Here is an 18,163-nt window from a genome sequence, read left to right on the forward strand (position 1 = left end):
AAGCAATTAAACCACTTAAGCTCAACTAATTAACATCCCACAACAACCAAATTAACACATGCAACAAGTAATTAGTGACTACATTGAGGGTTTACCCAAACCCTAGAATTTAGATTACTCACAATCCATGGAGGTTAAAGCAATTAAAGATTTCAAGCAATTCATGAACAAGTTCAAACTAAGGATTAAGCTAATTAACAATCTAAACATGCAAGAACTAGCAAATAATTAACAACAAAGTAAAGAGAAGTAGAAAAGATGAGTAAGAAATGGTTACTATGAAGCTTCAAGGTGAGCAACAATGGTGGACTTTGTCTTCTACAATGATTGAATTTGAATAATTCCAAGCTAATAATTAAGAACTAACTTATGATTTGAGAATTTCATGTTCTAAGATTGAAAAACTAAGAGAAAGCTCTAAAAAAACTGCATAATCCCTACAAATGAGCTCAAAGGGGGTATTTATAAGACCCCCAAATAAAAAGGACGGAGAAAACAAGAATCGGGCTTGACTGCAGGTCCGCACGGACGTGCCAGATTCGGCACGGACGTGCAAGCATAAGCACGGTCGTGCCAGATTCGGCACGGACGTGCAGAGGGGGCAGAATTGAGGCAGAACGTACTGCTAAGAATCGAGCAGCTCCGCACGGACGTGCAGATATTGGCACGGACGTGCAGCTACATCTGCACGGGCGTGCTTAATTTGGCACGTCCGTGCAGGCCTTGGCAGAATGTTCTAAGTTTCTGGAGCACTCCTGCACGGACGTGCAAGGTCTGGCACGGCCGTGCAGGGTCTTCTAAGCCCTTTTTTCCATCTTTTCTTCTATATTGCTCCTTTCCTTGGCTTCTTTTAACCATCTTCTTGCTTCTAACCTCGGCTTTGTATCCATGGGCTCCATTTGGTCGTTCTTTTGAACCTAGAATCTCAACAAAAACACCAACAACCCGTGAAGCATAGGATACACAAAAATTGCATAATAATAGAGTAAAAATGAACCAAAACGCAAATTTTATCAAGTAAACTAGGTTCAAAACACCCTAAAATCATATCAAATAGCAAGTTATCAGCAACCTATAGTGATGATTATTGCTAATAATAACTAATTTAGTAATCATACGACTAATCAAATTTGATTGTATTTTTTTATACTACAGTGTTATGAAGAAGCTACATTGTCGTGCTCCAAAGGGTCCAACATGGAAGACACCGTTGGTAATTTACATGATATTATTGTGATTATCTTGAAAATCTATGGTAGTAAATATTTGCTCATTTCCTTTGCATGTTTCACTGATGTGATTTGTTTGTCATATGCTAGTGCGCACAACAAGAGAATGGACTTGATTGTGCTTTGTATGTGATGAGATTCATGCTTGACATTGTGACTCATTGTACGGACACTCAACAGCTTGATGAGGTAAGTCCTAAAACTTCTTGAAATGCTATATTGATGTGATTTCACGCCTTAGACACTTAATATTACCCAACAATGGCATGTTATGAGAAACAAAAAAGCTATTTCATAAGAAAGGTAGAAAATGGGCTGAATAGAAGTCATATGGGCCATGTTAGGGCCATTTTGTGTTAATATGCTCTTTTGATGTGATTTCTTTCCTTATACACATATAACTAGATAATATTGACATGTTATGAGATAAATAAAGTTCATTTAATAAGAAATGTAGGAAATGGGCAAAGTAAGGTCATATAGGCCATATTCGGGCCATTTTGAGTAAAAAGCGTCGTAAACCTTAATAAAATTCTCTCCTATACAATTTTAGGGCTTACACACATACAACTACCCAACATTGACATGTTATGAGAAAGAAATAGTTCATTTGATAAGTAATGTAGAAAATGGGCTACATAGAGTCATATAAGCCCTATTTGGGCCATGTTGAGTAAAATGTGTTGTTAAACTTATTGAAATGCTATATTGATGTGATTTCTAGCCTTAGACCCCTAATATTATCCAACAATGACATGTTATGAGAAACAAAAAAGCTATTTCACAAGAAAGGTAGAAAATGGGTTGAATAGAAGTCATATGGGCCATATTAGGGCCATTTTGTGTTAATATGCTCTTTTAATGTGATTTCTTTCCTTATAAACCTATAACTAGATAATATTGACATGTTATGAGATAAATAAAGTTCATTTAATAAGAAATGTAGGAAATGGGCAAAGTAAGGTCATATAGGCCATATTCGGGCCATTTTGAGTAAAAAGCGTCGTAAACCTTAGTAAAATGCTCTCCTATACAATTTTAGGGCTTACACACATACAACTACCCAACATTGACATGTTATGAGAAAGAAATAGTTCATTTGATAAGTAATGTAGAAAATGGGCTACATAGAGTCATATAAGCCCTATTTGGGCCATGTTGAGTAAAATGCGTTGTTAAACTTCTTGAAATGCTATATTGATGTGATTTCTAGCCTTAGACAGCTAATATTATCCAACAATGACATGTTATGAGAAACAAAAAAGCTATTTCACAAGAAAGGTAGAAAATGGGTTGAATAGAAGTCATATGGGTCATATTAGGGCCATTTTGTGTTAATATGCTCTTTTAATGTGATTTCTTTCCTTATACACCTATAACTAGATAATATTGACATGTTATGAGATAAATAAAGTTCATTTAATAAGAAATGTAGGAAATGGGCAAAGTAAGGTCATATAGGCCATATTCGGGCCATTTTGGGTAAAAACCGTCATAAACCTTAATAAAATGCTCTCCTATACAATTTTAGGGCTTACACACATACAACTATTCAATATTGAAATGTTATGAGAAAGAAATAGTTCATTTGATAAGTAATGTAGTAAATGGGCTATATAGAAGTCGTATAGGTAATATTTGATAAAATACATATTTTTTGCCTAATTAATTATTTTTAAAATAATGTTTTTGTATTTCAAGTTTTGCAAGGTCCAAAAGGATGGTCCGTTGACAATCAAGGAGCTTAATGAAGTTCGTGACATGTTGGCGTCTTTCATCACCTTCAACATGTAAATGGCATGCATTGTAATTGTAAATTATTTATGTTAACTTTTAAACTATATATAACTTATTATTCATTATATATGTATACTTACTATTATTTGTATATGTAAGCAACTTTTTTTTTTTTTGTATTGCGTATGGGAATATTTATATCAATATATATATATAATTGAATTCTTGTATCTAATATTATTTTTGTATATAATAATTAATAATATTATTATTAGTTATTATAATAATAAAATTATTAATTATTATATTTAATATAATTGCTGGGTATTATTATTGCAGGGTTTTTTTTTTCAAAATATTATTGCACGATTGAAAAAAAAAATTATACAAAAGGCACCGGTTAGGCAGGAACCGGTGCCTAAACTATCCACCACCCAAAAAAAAAATGGCGGGAGAGCAGTATTAGGCACCGGTTAACCGATGCCTAATCTACCCTATGGCACCGGTTAACCGGTGCCTATTAAACCCTATGGCACCGGTTTTGAACCGGTGCCAAATAGGGGGTTTTTGGCACCCCTCAAATAGGCAGCGGTTCAAACCGGTGCCTTAGACCGGGTTTGAACCGCTGCCTAATGCATTTTTTCTACTAGTGGTAACACCTTGGAGAGCCTTTTAATTTTAGACTAGTTTCATGAGAATGTAAGATGTCAGACTCCTTGCATCCATCAAAGATAATAAATTCTTGGTATTCATCTGAAACAAGGATTTTTCCCTTCACCCCTGAACGAAGGCCGTCCACACCATAAGAAAAAATAGAAATTGAGAAAATCTCCATCATTTCTATCCAATCTTTTGACTCTGATACATACCTGGATCGGAGAAAACAAATGACATATCTTATAACTTTAAATATATGTACAAAATTAAATATAGAAAAAGCACAAAACACATATTTCTATGGTTATAGGAGATATAACTAAATGTATCTCACTTAGGGCCTCATCACTTCACCTTATTTTCAGTTCAATTCAGTTGTTCTCTGCTAAAAAGAACAGGCCCTTAGACATTCATAACACAATCCTCGCTGATAAAAGCAAGGAAAAATTATCTTTAGCGGTCTTCCATAAATATAAGACTTCTTAATAATCTCAGAATATTATGACCTTTGACCCTGATCTTCCGTAAATAGGATGTTACCGGTTACTGACCCGCTAAAAAGGCTATGAGTAACACGTGTCACTTTTTAATTGGTCAAGTACTCTTATTTACAATTTTCATATTTAAAAATTATGATTTTAATAATAAAAATATAAATACGATAAAAAATAAAATAAAACACACCATTCTACCACCATCGTCCTATCATCCCCATCCCCATTCCCATTCCCATTCCCATTCCCACCCCACCCAAGTCCCTCACCCTTCCCCAAACTCACACAAGAACCCATCCCCTCCCCCGAAACTGTAGAAACCAAAGGGAAAGGTTTTTTTTTTTTTTTATCTTTATTTTTTAATTTAAAATTAATTTTTTGCAAAAAAAAAATAAAATAAAAATTTCTAACCTATCACAATGTGACACGTGTCTTAAGGTAACCTTTTAATCACGTTACAGATTTTTTTTATCCAATTCATGGAAGTTCAGGGTCAGAAGTCGTAATATTTCGGGATAATTTAAAGGTCGTAATATTTCGGGATAATTTAAAGGTCGTTATATTTATGAAAGACTGCAAAAAGGTCATAATATGACTAATATGCAGAATTTTTTTTTCCTAAAAGCAAAGAGCATGTGACTCAAAATTAACATGTGTTTACCACTCAATATTGTTCAAGGCTTCCAATAGCTGTGCTTGCTGTAACAAAAAAACAAACAAACAAAGAGATTAGGTTTAATACAAAACAGAGTACACAATTCAACAATGTATATGTGCTGCACAAACCTGGTTTGCCTTTTGGATTGTAAGGCCTCTTGACCTCTTTCGGTTGATCCTTTTATCTTCAGATCTTTCATTGGACATTCTTTTACCATCATAATACTCATACATTGGATATTCAGAAAGGATATCTCTTGCATGACCAAAATGTGCAAACACTCGAATGCAACATGATTTCCCATGAATATGGTTTAAACTTGACCGTATCGCAAAATCTTTCACCCTCAACCTCCACGTTTACTTGGATCTCCAGCAAGGAATAGCTTGGGACAGAAAAGGTAGATAACTTATTGGAAGCCTCAAAAAATAACTTGTCTGTCTCATCAAAAAGCAAACGTCTAATACATGTCATATCACTTGTCTCAGTAGTAGAAGTAATCCTACCAAAAACTTTAGCCGGTACAAAATCACTTCCATCGGTTGTATTATTTCTACCTTCAATACGAGTAGCAGTATCTACAAGTTCAATAGACACACAGGCTAAGAGTGCACAATGAACACTAATCGAAGGTAAGCAATGAGAGTCTTGTTCCGACTTTTGTTCTCTGCGGAAGCAAAAGGTATGGATTCTGTCATAAGTGACCCCTTGAGTACAATCTATTAGTTTGCAGTCCTTAACAATTACGATATTTTGGTGCTTATCTTTGAGATGAAATTTCAAGCAAAATTTACTAGGTAGACAACGAGGACTTTCAAGATCAAAATTGTGAAGAATTACTGTGCTGTCATGTGCGTCATCACGTAGAAAAACAGACTTTGCCTTAGATTTTCTTCGTTTAAATAGATAAAATTTGTTACCAAGTTCATCGATGAGTACAATACGGCCATATACTTCAAGATGTGAAAGCGAGGACATAGCGGTAACTTCCTTGATCAGGCGCATGTGCACTCTCACAGCAAGTAACTCAAACAATTGTGTTCCTTGTGAATCCCAGCCCCCAGTTATAAATGACGGATCCAGATCTTGCCTCACGAAAGAAACTTGAGACCGAGCATATTTATCCTCTTGCATTGCTACCATCTAAAGAATGAATAAGCTACAATGTAAGTCGACAAACAACTCATTAATTATAACATCTCTCTTTTTAACTTGCACCCCTTATTTTTAAGTCAACATACCCAGAGAGTATATTAGTATAATCAATGACTCAAAATTATGATTCAAGAACCTTATATAGTTATATATGTTACAATCATCGAGTTTCATAAAGTAAGAGTCAGGGTCTGTTCTCATTGACTGAAATCAACTCAACTGAACTGAAAACTGAAATGAATGTTTTATAAGAAAAGGAAATTAAGAACTGAACTGAACTGAACTTCAACGTATGAGAACAGACCTTCAATATAAAGAAGAAAAAACAATAAAAACAAAAACCTGAAACCATTACAAGATAATCAGAAGACCATAGACAAGTGTGTATAGTGCACTTCATAAACAAAGTCCAAAAATGTGACCTAGCATAATACAAGTCTATTCATCACTAAAAAAATATGGCCTAGAATGAACAATACTTTTTATAGTATGAACACGGTAAAACAACACTTTTTATAGAATTAAAATTGTAAAATTAATTATCACTTTGTTTTGCTCTAAGAAAGTATACTTTATAATCATTTGGGTCATTGTTCATTTACATTGTTTTGTTGTTCATCTACACATTGTTATGGTTATGAACATCCTTCGCTATTACAAGTAATCTATACTTAGTATTTAAAAACTATAACCAAGAGAAACACATGTCTATATCCTATTGCACTTCAAAATCTTTTTCTCTAACCTAAATGCCACATGTCCTTACACTATTAATTAATTTTTTATTACACTATATTTCTTAAATATTATATGCCTGATCTTCTATATTCACTTCATCTTCATCCCCCTCTTCAATTCAACCTTTTGCTTTTCTCTCTTTAATTTTAACCCCTCCACCTTTATTTGATCTCCATTTTCAATTACAATTCCAAAAATTAAATTTCTTAATCATATTTTTGATCACACATTATAACCATAATAGCTTATTCATCTTTTAATTTTTTTTATGAATAACCCATTGCACGGGTCAAAAGGCTAGTTAACCCCATAATTACTAAAGCCAAAACCACTATGGACAAGTGGCAACTTCTACAAAGAAGCTTCTAGGATATAATATTATACAATGTTATTTCCTTCATGATTAAATATTTAACTACTCTTTTCTATTTCTATTTCTACTTAAACTGAAAAAAATCGTTACAAAATCTAGAAAGAAATGGAGAAAAAATCGAAAAAAAAAAGTAAAAAAACAGATAATAAGCAAGAGAAAAAACACTGAAAAAATCGAGTTAAAAAAGTGAAAAAATTGAGAAAAAGAATTGAAAAAAATCGAGAAAATATGGAGGAAAAATAGAAAAAAAATCGAGTAAAAAAAACAGAGAAAAATCGATGGGAAAAAAAATTGAAAAAATCAACCCAAAAAAACTGAAAAAATCCAACAAAATCATACAAAAATTGAACAACTTCGAACAGATTAAAAATCGAACTAAATCGAACTAAAATTGAACTAAAATTGAACAAATAAAAAATCAAAGAACAGCGAACAAAAATCGAAACAAACGTACCGTAGTTTGATTATGGGAGGTCGTGTGAGGAGAGAGAAAAACCTGTGAGGAAGAGTGGAGAAAAAATCGTTTGAGAAAGAGAACAAAGAAAAACACGTCGGAGAATTTTGTTCGCTGTTAAATTAATAGTATGTAGGTAACAATTTATGTTAAGAATTTGATTTGATTTTATTTCTTTACTTAAGTTTTTGGTATAATAAATATATTGTGATATGAATCCATATGATACATCAAATCTTTTTTTTTTATTCTGTTATTTATGTAAAATATTTTATTAAAAAAAAATCCTAAGAGACATATCAAAAAATGACACATGTTATATATATATATATATATATGGGGTTGAGATTTAATGAGAATGATCTTAAAATGAGAAAAATAAGAAGGAATCTCGTTCGTTCAAATAAATCTAACGGTTTATATTTCACCTGTGAGAAATGCATATTTAGTACAAATTGTTGAGATAATATTGTTTTGATGATTATAAACAAATGATGCTTATAAACTAACTTGTGTATTGATGTGCATATTAAACAAGTCATGGAGGATTGATTCTTATACATCATGATAAAGATATATGGTTGGAGCAGCAATCAGTGAAGTTCCCGTGAGGGTACTTCAAAGGAGAAGTTCCTTATAGGAGGAACAAATAAATAGTTTAATGTTTATTAATTAATTCCTCCGTTTTCTTTTAGATACAATACACACTTTTTCAAGTTATTTAAGAAATGTGAAGTCACATGATATAATACACTTTAAAATGAGATGAGTAGTTGTTAGGAGTGTAATTTAGCGGGTAATGTGCTTTAAATAAGGAAAATAATATAGTTTTTCCCTAAAGTAACTTTTCTTTTATAGTGTGTTGCAAGTATTGTGACATTTCCTTTTTAGGAAAGTGTTGCAAGTAAAAGACAACGGAAGAAGTATTTATTATTTAAATTAGTATTAGAACTTTATTTGTATACTTCACTTTGGTTTGATGTAAGAGTGTTAAGTGTACAGGTTTGTAGGCAGTTCTTGATAAAAGAACATAACTAGAGTTGGAACAAGGGGAGTCCTTGATCTCTACATGAAACACTCTACAGATTAATCGAAGGATGAAAATAAAGAAGTTCAAGTCAAGTGTTCCTAAAAGAGTTTATATATGAGATTAATTATATGCGAAGCACTATTAAGCTTTGAAGGAGGAACCAATTAATATGCGAGGTAATATAGAGCATGAAGACAGAAAGTATGAGTTTATATTTAGGATTCATGTACGTAAATGTGGAAGCTTGAAAGGTATTGGAACACATGGGACTAAATGAAACATGTAGTGGAAAGGAATATAACTTGGTTTAAAGAAAAATAAATAACGTCCAGTTTAATGACTAATGAAATATTTATTTAGTTGTTTTTCTTTAAAAAGATTAAGTTTTTAAAAGTGATAAAATTAATTAGTTTTGGTAGAAAGTTAATTATTGTATTGGGGATTGGTTTAGGTTCATAGAGGAACTTAAGTTTTGCCCAGTTCCGATAGATTGTAACGGAGTAGTTGCCTTATTTAATGAAGTCGAGTTTAAAATCCCAATTGGTAGTGATTTTTCTTCTTGTTGGGCGCAAGAAGTTTCAACGGTAAATCTCCCTGCATTACTTTGTTTAGTTCTACGTTTTTAATTTCCGCAAAAGTTTGGAACACTCCCTCCAAATTAACTAACCATTATCCGTTCGACTTCCTCAATTATTATCCAAATGACAATTATTTCCTTAATGAATGTTTAAAAATTTAAATCTTTTAATTTAATTAAATCATTTACTTCCCTCTATTTTTTTATTAAATCCAAACCCGACCCGTCATTCTTCCAAATCGGGTTTGGGGGGGCAAGTTGTTTGGGTCCAATTTAGCCTAGTTGGGCCCGTCCATAAATGATTCAATAAGGTCAAGGGTCCAATTCTGCAATCCACGCCAAGTCAAGTCAAGGGTCAGTCAATGTGGTCAGCCCACTTGGCTTCAAGCCCAATTCTCCTCATTGTGCTAAGATATAAAAGCCTTCACTCCTCCCACATTGCATTCATTCACAAATAGCCTCAAGCAATTAATACTCTTGCATAGCACTTTCTCTCTACATTGTACTGACTTCGGCATCGGAGGGCCCTTCCTCGGCGCACCCTCGAGGCCAGTTTACGTGCGTTTGCTGTGCAGGAAATCCTTGGCCTAACATCACTTGGACCGAGCCAGTCTTCGACCCACTTTGATAGACCTTCGGCAAAATCCCATTGTTTACACCCGAAACAGTACTAATTACAGTATTATTGATTATGGAATGAGGACATTCGACTTCACTTATTTTGGCCAGTCAAACGTACTCCGGAATTCGGACCACTTATTATATTCTTCTCAAGATTATTAAATGAAGTACTCTTAGTTGATAGATTCCTTTTATTTTTATTTGTTAAACTAGCTTATGGTCAGTGCAATGCACGGATTTACCAAAATTTATAAATATTTTTATTTCAACAATTTTTTTATGATTTTTTTAATAATAAGTATAAAAAAATTCGATATTATGCTAATTATATTTAAAATTATGCATATCTTTTTAAATAATATTATTTTGCTTAAATTTTCTATAAGAGCCTTTTCACATTTACTTAATTTCAGTTCAGTTCAGTTCAGTTCAGCTTCAATCAGTTCAATTCAGTTCAGTTCAGCTCCAATCAGTTCAGTTCAGTTCAATCACTAGTAGAAAAATGTACATTTGCGTCGCCATATTTGCGTCACTCATTATAAGGAGCGAAGCAAATGTTTATTTTTACCATCCTTTTAAGTTATTTGCGTCGCATGTTATTCAAGAAGCGACGCAAAACTCAAGTGCATTTTAGCTTTCTCTCATTTGCGTCGCTCTTATTTATTAAAGCGACACAATTAATAAACTTATTTGCGTCACTCATTTGTTAACAAGCGACGCAAATAAGTGATTAAGTAAATTGTGTCACGCTTTTACTACATGAGCGACGCATATGAGCTGTGTACAATATCATAAACAAGGTTATTTGCGTCGCTTTTTTATAATAAAGTGACGCAAATAACTCTTTTGGCTTTAGGTTTTCTGCGTTTTTTTACCTTCGCCTACATTCACTAATCAAAAAGAAAAAAAACAAGAGTTCTTCAATTCCAGTGAATTTCTACAGCAAAACACCCACAAATTCGTCTCTGAAACCCAACAAATTAGGCCAAAAAACTGCGATTCCCCAGCAAATTTAACATCTAAATTAAAATTGCAGTCAAGTTGAAGCAAATCCGAGCAATTTCGAGAAAAAATTTAGACCAAAAACCCCAAGAAATTCGAACCCTTAAACCCAGAAAAATTGATTGTTTCCGACCAAAAATCCCCCATTTCGAGCAAAAAATCAACTCAAACGCGTTTCGGAATGATAGGTTTGATCCTTAGTCGTATGTTCAGTCCAAATGCTCTCTTAATGAGAAGGTAATTTGATTTTGTGCTTAATTTGTGTTTAAGTTCTTTAATTTTGTTCTTAATTTGTGTTCATTTCTGTTGAAATTAAAATTTCGAGTTTGTCAGAAATTGTGATTTTCTTGTTTTTATTTATTGTTGATTATTTGAAATTAGAAGAAAGAGAGGAATTTTAATTTATTTTCAATTAATTTTTAGTTGATAATGAAGAATGAACAAATGATAGAATGATGATTGATGGATAGTCTAAATATAGGAGGAGTGCCGAATTGCCGAATTTAGTAGGCTTATTGCTGAGATTATTGGATGGGAAGGGGGGCTTATCATCTCCTTCAACTTCTTTGTTTCTCCGGTAATCATAATTTGCTATTGTACATGCACACCAGTCTTTTTCTTTTTCTGTTACACTGCAGTCTTTTCATGTAATTTTATCATGTTAATAAAATATGTTAGGCAACTTCATTCATATAAAACTGTTGTATTCCTGCATGATTCTGTAACTCTGAACCCAACTTTACCACAAGCAAACAGTTATATTGTTGAAACTTTTCAATCAACACACTTTGTATATGTAGTTGTAGCCCTTGCGAGTTGCCACTTTAATCATTTTATAAAAATTCTTCATGCTGATTGCTGACATATATTTTACATCTGTTACTCATTGCAAGATCAGGCATCATGTATGTATTTCTTTTAAGGCTTTTCTGGTCTGATGCATGGGACTAGTCTTCCAAGGTTCTCATCACTTAATAATATTTGTTGTTTGATTGTTGTGGATTCTCAGGTGCCATTGCTGGCCCAATCAAACCCTAGCGGTGCAGAGAGACTACCGCCAGGGATATTTGCTTCTAAGTCAGATCTCTATCTCCGTAGACTATGGGGTCTTCCTAGTGAGGTATGTGAACATACTATAACAAGTCTTTGAAATTTCTTCTCACATACACCTTAATTTTAAACTGTCTTCTGTTATGTAGAACCTCCTCTTTTAATCACTATCCTTGATACTAGTTAGACAAAAGTCTTTACTCTGTTTCCCACATTACACTTTCGGGTTAATAGGGGTCTGAGTAATGATGTAAAGGAAAAAAAATAAGCAAGGGAACTGTAATTTTAAACATTTATTTATGTACTTTTAAGGTTTCTTGATAAATTGCATTATCAGCACAAAGACTGAGTTTTATTCATTTTGATAATAGAATTTTGAAGTTTGAATATAATACTGGTTCAAAATGGCTTCTGCAGGATCTGAAAACCAAGCCTAAGTATCTAGTGACCTTCACAATTGGCTTAGATATGAAAGAAAATATTGACAAAGCAGTTAAAAAGGTTTCTTTCTAGCAATTTCAAGTCCTTTATTACTGCTAACATCATCTTTGTATTAATTATATGCTCTTTTATCCTTGCACAGTTCTCAGACAACTTCACTATTCTGCTCTTCCATTACGATGGTAAGACGACTAGTGGGATCAGTTTGAGTGGTCAAAACGTGCTATCCATGTCAGTGCTCGAAAACAGACGAAATGGTTAGTACTCTTGTTTTAAGGCAATTGGGTCAGATTAATTATCAATTTTATCATACTGATCTGTTCTTTCATTGTATGGTTAAAGGTGATATGCAAAACGATTTCTACATCCTGACATTGTGGCACCATATGATTACATATTTATCTGGGACGAAGATTTGGGAGTGGATAATTTTGATTCTGAAAAGTTAGCACTCTTTCTGCTATCATATCCTCTAATGTCTTGAGCTATTCAGTACAGAACTTTTGTCATTTATTTTTTGTTGAATTTTCAGATACGTTAATTTGGTTAAGAAACATGGTTTGGAAATTTCACAGCCTGGTGTGGATCCTAATAGTCCGTTTACATGGCAGATGACAAGGAAAAGACATGACAGTGAAGTTCACAAGTAATAACAACTAATGATGTATAATTTATGCCCAGTTATCTTCCTTTGCAACAGAAGCAGGATGATGAGTATAATGTCTATGATATTGAGATGTAATTTATTGGACAGGTTGTTAATATAATGCCGTCATTCCCAATTTTATGGGTAGGCCAAATTACAAAGGAGACTCTGCCGAAATTTACATTTGCATTATTCAATAATATTGCATTTTAATTTCAATTATATTAGCGTTAGCATATTACTTTATACCACTAGTAAGGAAAATAGGTACTACAAACATATACAAGGCAATTATTATAATTAAAAAATAATAATTCACCTCATTTGCGTCACTCATTAAACAAACAAGTGACGCAAATACAGCAATTTTGTATTGTCTACTCAGTCATTTGCGTCACTCCTATATAAACAAGTGACGCAAATAACAAATAAGAAGTTTATTAGAAGAGTCATTTGCGTTGCTCTTTTATAGAGGAGTGACGCAAATAACAAAAAAGAAGTTTATCAGAAGAGTCATTTGCGTCGCTCCTTTATAAAAGAGTGACGCAAATAAGAGTCATTTGCGTCGCTCCTTTATAAAGGAGCGACGCAAATAACAAAAAAAAAGTTTATCAGAAGAGTCATTTGCGTCGCTCCTTTATAAAGGAGCGACGCAAATGACTCTTATTTGTGTCGCGCCTAGGAGCGACGCAAATGACTTAAAAGTCATTTGCATCGCGAGCAGTTGCGTCGCTCATAGAAGCGACGCAAATACACTATAAATGAGCGACGCAAATGAGCCTTTTTCTAATAGTGAATTCAGCTCCAATCAGTTCAGTTCAGTTCAGCTCAGCTCTTAATTTCCCTCTCTCATAAAATATTCATTTCAGCTTAGTTCAGTTCAGCTCCAATCAGTTCAGTTCAGCTCAGTTCAGTAAATATGAACAGGCCCTAAGTTGTTACAAAAATGTTTTATTGAATTTGGGATGGAAAGATTGCGTCTAACTAGGAAAGAAAATATTATAGTGTATTAAAATTGCGTAAGATAACAAAAAGGGTTAAAAAAAAAAAAAAAAAAAAAAAAAAAAAAAAAAGTGGAGGGAAATTATTTAACCAGATTTTGCCACGTGTCATTTTTTATTCGCCTTTAGTATATAGTTATTGATGATTGATGGTTAATTGTTAATATTCTTCTAATCTAATTTTACTAATCGCTTTTAACAAGGAATAGGCCAATAGCTATTACAATTAACAACCTATATCCTAATTAAGATGTGTACTGTGTATAATTTCATAAACAGCTTATAAAGGTGAAATATTTGGTGGACTGATCAAGGAATAGCCGTAAGAAATTAAAAAAATAATAATGGTACACAAAAGGAAAATTCTATTAACGACAGATTTGTATACTTTGACCAAATTTGTCTCATATAAAGTTTCTAAATAGAAACATTGTAGAATGGAGGGAGTTTTTATTTTTTTTTTCATAGCTTAAGATCCGTGCGATGTACGGTTTATATAAAGCTTATCTTTAATTTGTACATTTTAAAATAAATCGCTATTATACATAAATATAAATACAAAATTACGTATATTAAATTTTTTTATTTTATCAAAATTATGATATAGCATCTGTTCAACATTGTCTAATTCATAGTTCAATGTCGGATTTCATTTATTAGTGTGCTATTTATAATTGTTTCAATTTCCTACGATAAATTGATAGGGGTTTTAGTTGTAATATAATGTAAAAGCTTCCAATATTTAAATTTCAAAAATTTTAAATAAGATAACTATACCAAAAAAAATAATAAAAAATGACATCATCATTGCATTTAGGCGGAATTTTTTTTATTGAGAAACCACCACGTGGGCAATAGCGACGTCAGCAACTTCTGTTTCAGTAATAGTTAATAGATATCGATCATAAGGGACACATTGACTTTTATTGTATTGTTATTCCAATCTTTTTTTTTTCCTTCTTTTTAAATAAAAATAATCAAAGAATACTATTAAAAGACAATTAGAAAATAAAAATTAATTACAGATCAGATTGATAAGTAGCAGGAGTGTTGTTGCAGTAATGCACTATATACTTATATTATAAGTCTAAAGGAAGAATACATGTTAATATTATGCTGGCATATAAGATATAAACCAAAATATGAGTTAATTAGACATCTTTATTAAAACTGTTTAATTTAATCAAAATGATGACATTCTTTCAACACTTCTAGCTCTTTTGTAAAAAAAAATAAACTCTAAAGTTGAACTAATGCATAAACCAATTTCTAATTCTGGTTTGCCGGTTCTTATCTTTTTTGTATTTTTAATATATTTTATGTGTTTTGGGAAGCTTGCTCGTACTCGAGGATTATCTCATAATTATATATTATACCCCTACTTGCTTTTGTGAAGCTTTAGTCTTTATAATTTTATAATTATCTGCCAAATGGTCAAACCTATATCCAACTATTGCACAAAAAGTTGTAGATACTTGCACGCTTTAATACAAACGGCTCCTTGGTGGTGGATAATAATTTGTGGTAATGAAAATAAATTAGACTGTAATTTAGTATGAAAAATAATCTACTCTCTCCGTAACATATTACTCGCAACAAAGGGTATTATTTGTGAAACATAAAATATTGATTTGTTGCGAGTAATATGAAACGGAGGGAGTATAATCTTTCATTTTTTTTTAGAGGTGATATTAGGTGGAAATGGAATTTATGAAGACAAATATACAATTTAAGGGTCCTCTTGAGCGGGCATTGACATTGGTTTTCTTTTCAAAATTATATACAAATTTATTTTCATTACCATCTATATATTATAACCAGCTACCAAACGAGCTAAAAGTGATATATATTCAATATGGAGTACAGAGTACTACTTTAACCAAGCAAGAATGGATCCTAGAATTTTGCATAGGGTAGGTAATACAATTGTAGAGAAACTAAGAGGCTAAAAAATTTTGACTTCAATTTTGAGCTATAATCGAATCCATAATTACAACATAAATTATTGCATTAAATATAAAACTATGGAAAAAGTGGGGAATAGCTCAAGTGGTTAGAGCTTTTCTCCCGATTCCAGGAGATCTTGGGATCAATTCTCACCCCTGCCCTTGTGGCTCTCTAAACACACACACATTAAAAAAAAAAAAAAAAAAAAAAAAAAAAAAAAAAAAAAAAACCTACATAATTTATATTGCTCTCATCTTCTCTATGGACTCTATAAATTTATATTGCTTGAGTACATACTACATAATTACAACATAAGTTATTACATTAAATATAAAACTATGGAGTTAATTGGTCTAAACACATATTTTTAATTTATAGTTGGAAATAATTAAGAAAATCCCTTTTAATTATGAGTAGTTATAAGACTCTAATTGAAAACGAAAAGAATTTTAAGCAGTTATATATAAACAAGCTATTCGCGAGTATTATATAAACAAAATCTACAATTTAGAATACTAAAAAGTTAAATGCGCAATGATGTTATTTGAGTAAATCTTGTCTAGTAAATGAGCCTCATATTTTGTTCAACCTTGTTCAATTGCTTCGTTCACAAACGTATTAATGATGTTATTTGAGTAAATCTTGTCTAGTAAATGAGCCTCATATTTTGTTCAACCTTGTTCAATTGCTTCGTTCGCAAACGTATTAATGATGTTATTTGAGTAAATCTTGTCTAGTAAATGAGCCTCATATTTTGTTCAACCTTGTTCAATTGCTTCGTTCGCAAACGTATTAATTCATGAGTGTAGTCGTCTACTCGTATTATCTTGTAAAAATGTCTGTTAGTCCATGTCGTACAGAACATTACACAATTACATACACATCACACATTAATGCACGTATTCCATTTCATTAAATGTCGTCACATCTGAAGTCAAACATTAAGATTATAGACATTATAGTTAAAAAATTATAGACCTAATAATATAATTAGCCAGTAGCTTATTAATATTTTCCTAAAAACAGCAAAAAGAGTTGACAAATTAATTAGCTTCAATTTCTTCAAAACTAACAATAATGGCGCCAAAACCATCGCGCACGGCCATCCTCCTCCTCTCCATCCTCCTATTCGCGGTCACCATTAAACTCGTAAGAAGCACACTTGCACATGTACTAGAGAGTCCAAACACGACGACCATGCCGGGCATGACCACGGCAATGATGTCGAACACGAAGAAGAAGAAGATTCTCCTAAGGAGATTTTGAAATACAAAGTAATAGCACTCGTAACGATATTAATTACGAGTGCAGTGGGTGTTTTCCTTCCAATACTAGGGAGAACAATCCCTGCTTTACGGCCCGAAAGGGGCTTTTTTTATTTAATAAAATCGTTTGCAGCTGGGATTATTTTGAGTACAGCATTTATTCATATATTACCTGAGGTTTTTGAAAACCTAACGAGCCCCTGCCTTGGCGAGGATACTGTTTGGGAAAAATTCCCTTTCAGTGGCCTCGCCATCATGGCAGGAGCTCTTTTGACAATGATGATGGACTCATTTGCTACTCGACATTTTCGTAAGGGAGTAAGTGTTGAGGATCAAATTGGTGCTAAGGAGGATATGGATGCCCATGTTCATGCTCATGGTTCTGGTGGACATGTTCCTGAAGGTCTTAACAAGGTTGAACAAATCAGATATAGAGTTACTTCACAGGTAAATTTACCTAACTTTTGTTTTTACTTAGCTTTTCTTTATACAGCTTAAGACTCAAGCGGTTAAAAGCTTCCCGCCTCAGGATTATGAGATTGATTCTCGTCACCTAATGCTCTTATATATTGACACCCTTGACACCTTGTTTGATAATTAGTTTTTAGCCGATTGTAATTGACTAGTACATTAGATGATTTGCCTAGCTGATTGTATGTATATAGTTGGTTGTATAGAAGTGTTTGGTAAATATTCCCTTTGTGTTTTTTTTTTATATATTTGCATCACTTGGTGATCTGCGGAGTTTTAGGAGAGTAATATAATATTACTAGGTTGAATAACTTACTATAGTAAAAGTTAAAAGAGAAAGAATGTGATCCTTTAAGGGAGAGTAAATAATTTTATTATATAAGTGGCCTTGGGGAAACTGAGGAGTGAGAAATTATAAAATAATTTAAGTGGGTTTAAAGTAAGAGAGAAAAATGATAAAATATAGAAAAAAATTACCTAATGAGAAAGTGATGCATTAAAAAAAACAAAAACAAAAAAAAAACCCTATAAAAGGAAAGTGATGCATTTGAAAAAAAACAGAGGGAGCAGTTGTTTATTATAAACTTTTTCAGTATATTTAATACTAAAATACTAAT

At 32.5% G+C, this 18,163-nt stretch overlaps 1 protein-coding gene and 1 pseudogene across 1 annotated transcript; one reads left to right on the plus strand and one right to left on the minus strand.

The window, feature by feature from the left end:
* Positions 1-3,606: 3,606 nt before the first annotated feature.
* LOC110703390 lies at positions 3,607-7,738 on the minus strand. Its single transcript, XM_021881193.1, has 4 exons — positions 7,496-7,738; positions 4,904-5,918; positions 4,779-4,816; positions 3,607-3,835 (listed from the first exon to the last, which is right to left on the minus strand). The coding sequence occupies exon 2, from the start codon at positions 5,916-5,918 to the stop codon at positions 5,016-5,018; it is 903 nt and encodes a 300-aa protein (XP_021736885.1). The 5' UTR covers positions 7,496-7,738; the 3' UTR covers positions 3,607-3,835; positions 4,779-4,816; positions 4,904-5,015.
* Positions 7,739-11,095: 3,357 nt separating this feature from the next.
* LOC110703391 lies at positions 11,096-13,081 on the plus strand (annotated as a pseudogene).
* Positions 13,082-18,163: the final 5,082 nt, after the last annotated feature.

Source organism: Chenopodium quinoa, unplaced genomic scaffold (genome assembly GCF_001683475.1).
Source record: "Chenopodium quinoa cultivar QQ74 unplaced genomic scaffold, ASM168347v1, whole genome shotgun sequence".
Classification (NCBI taxonomy): domain Eukaryota; kingdom Viridiplantae; phylum Streptophyta; class Magnoliopsida; order Caryophyllales; family Amaranthaceae; genus Chenopodium; species Chenopodium quinoa.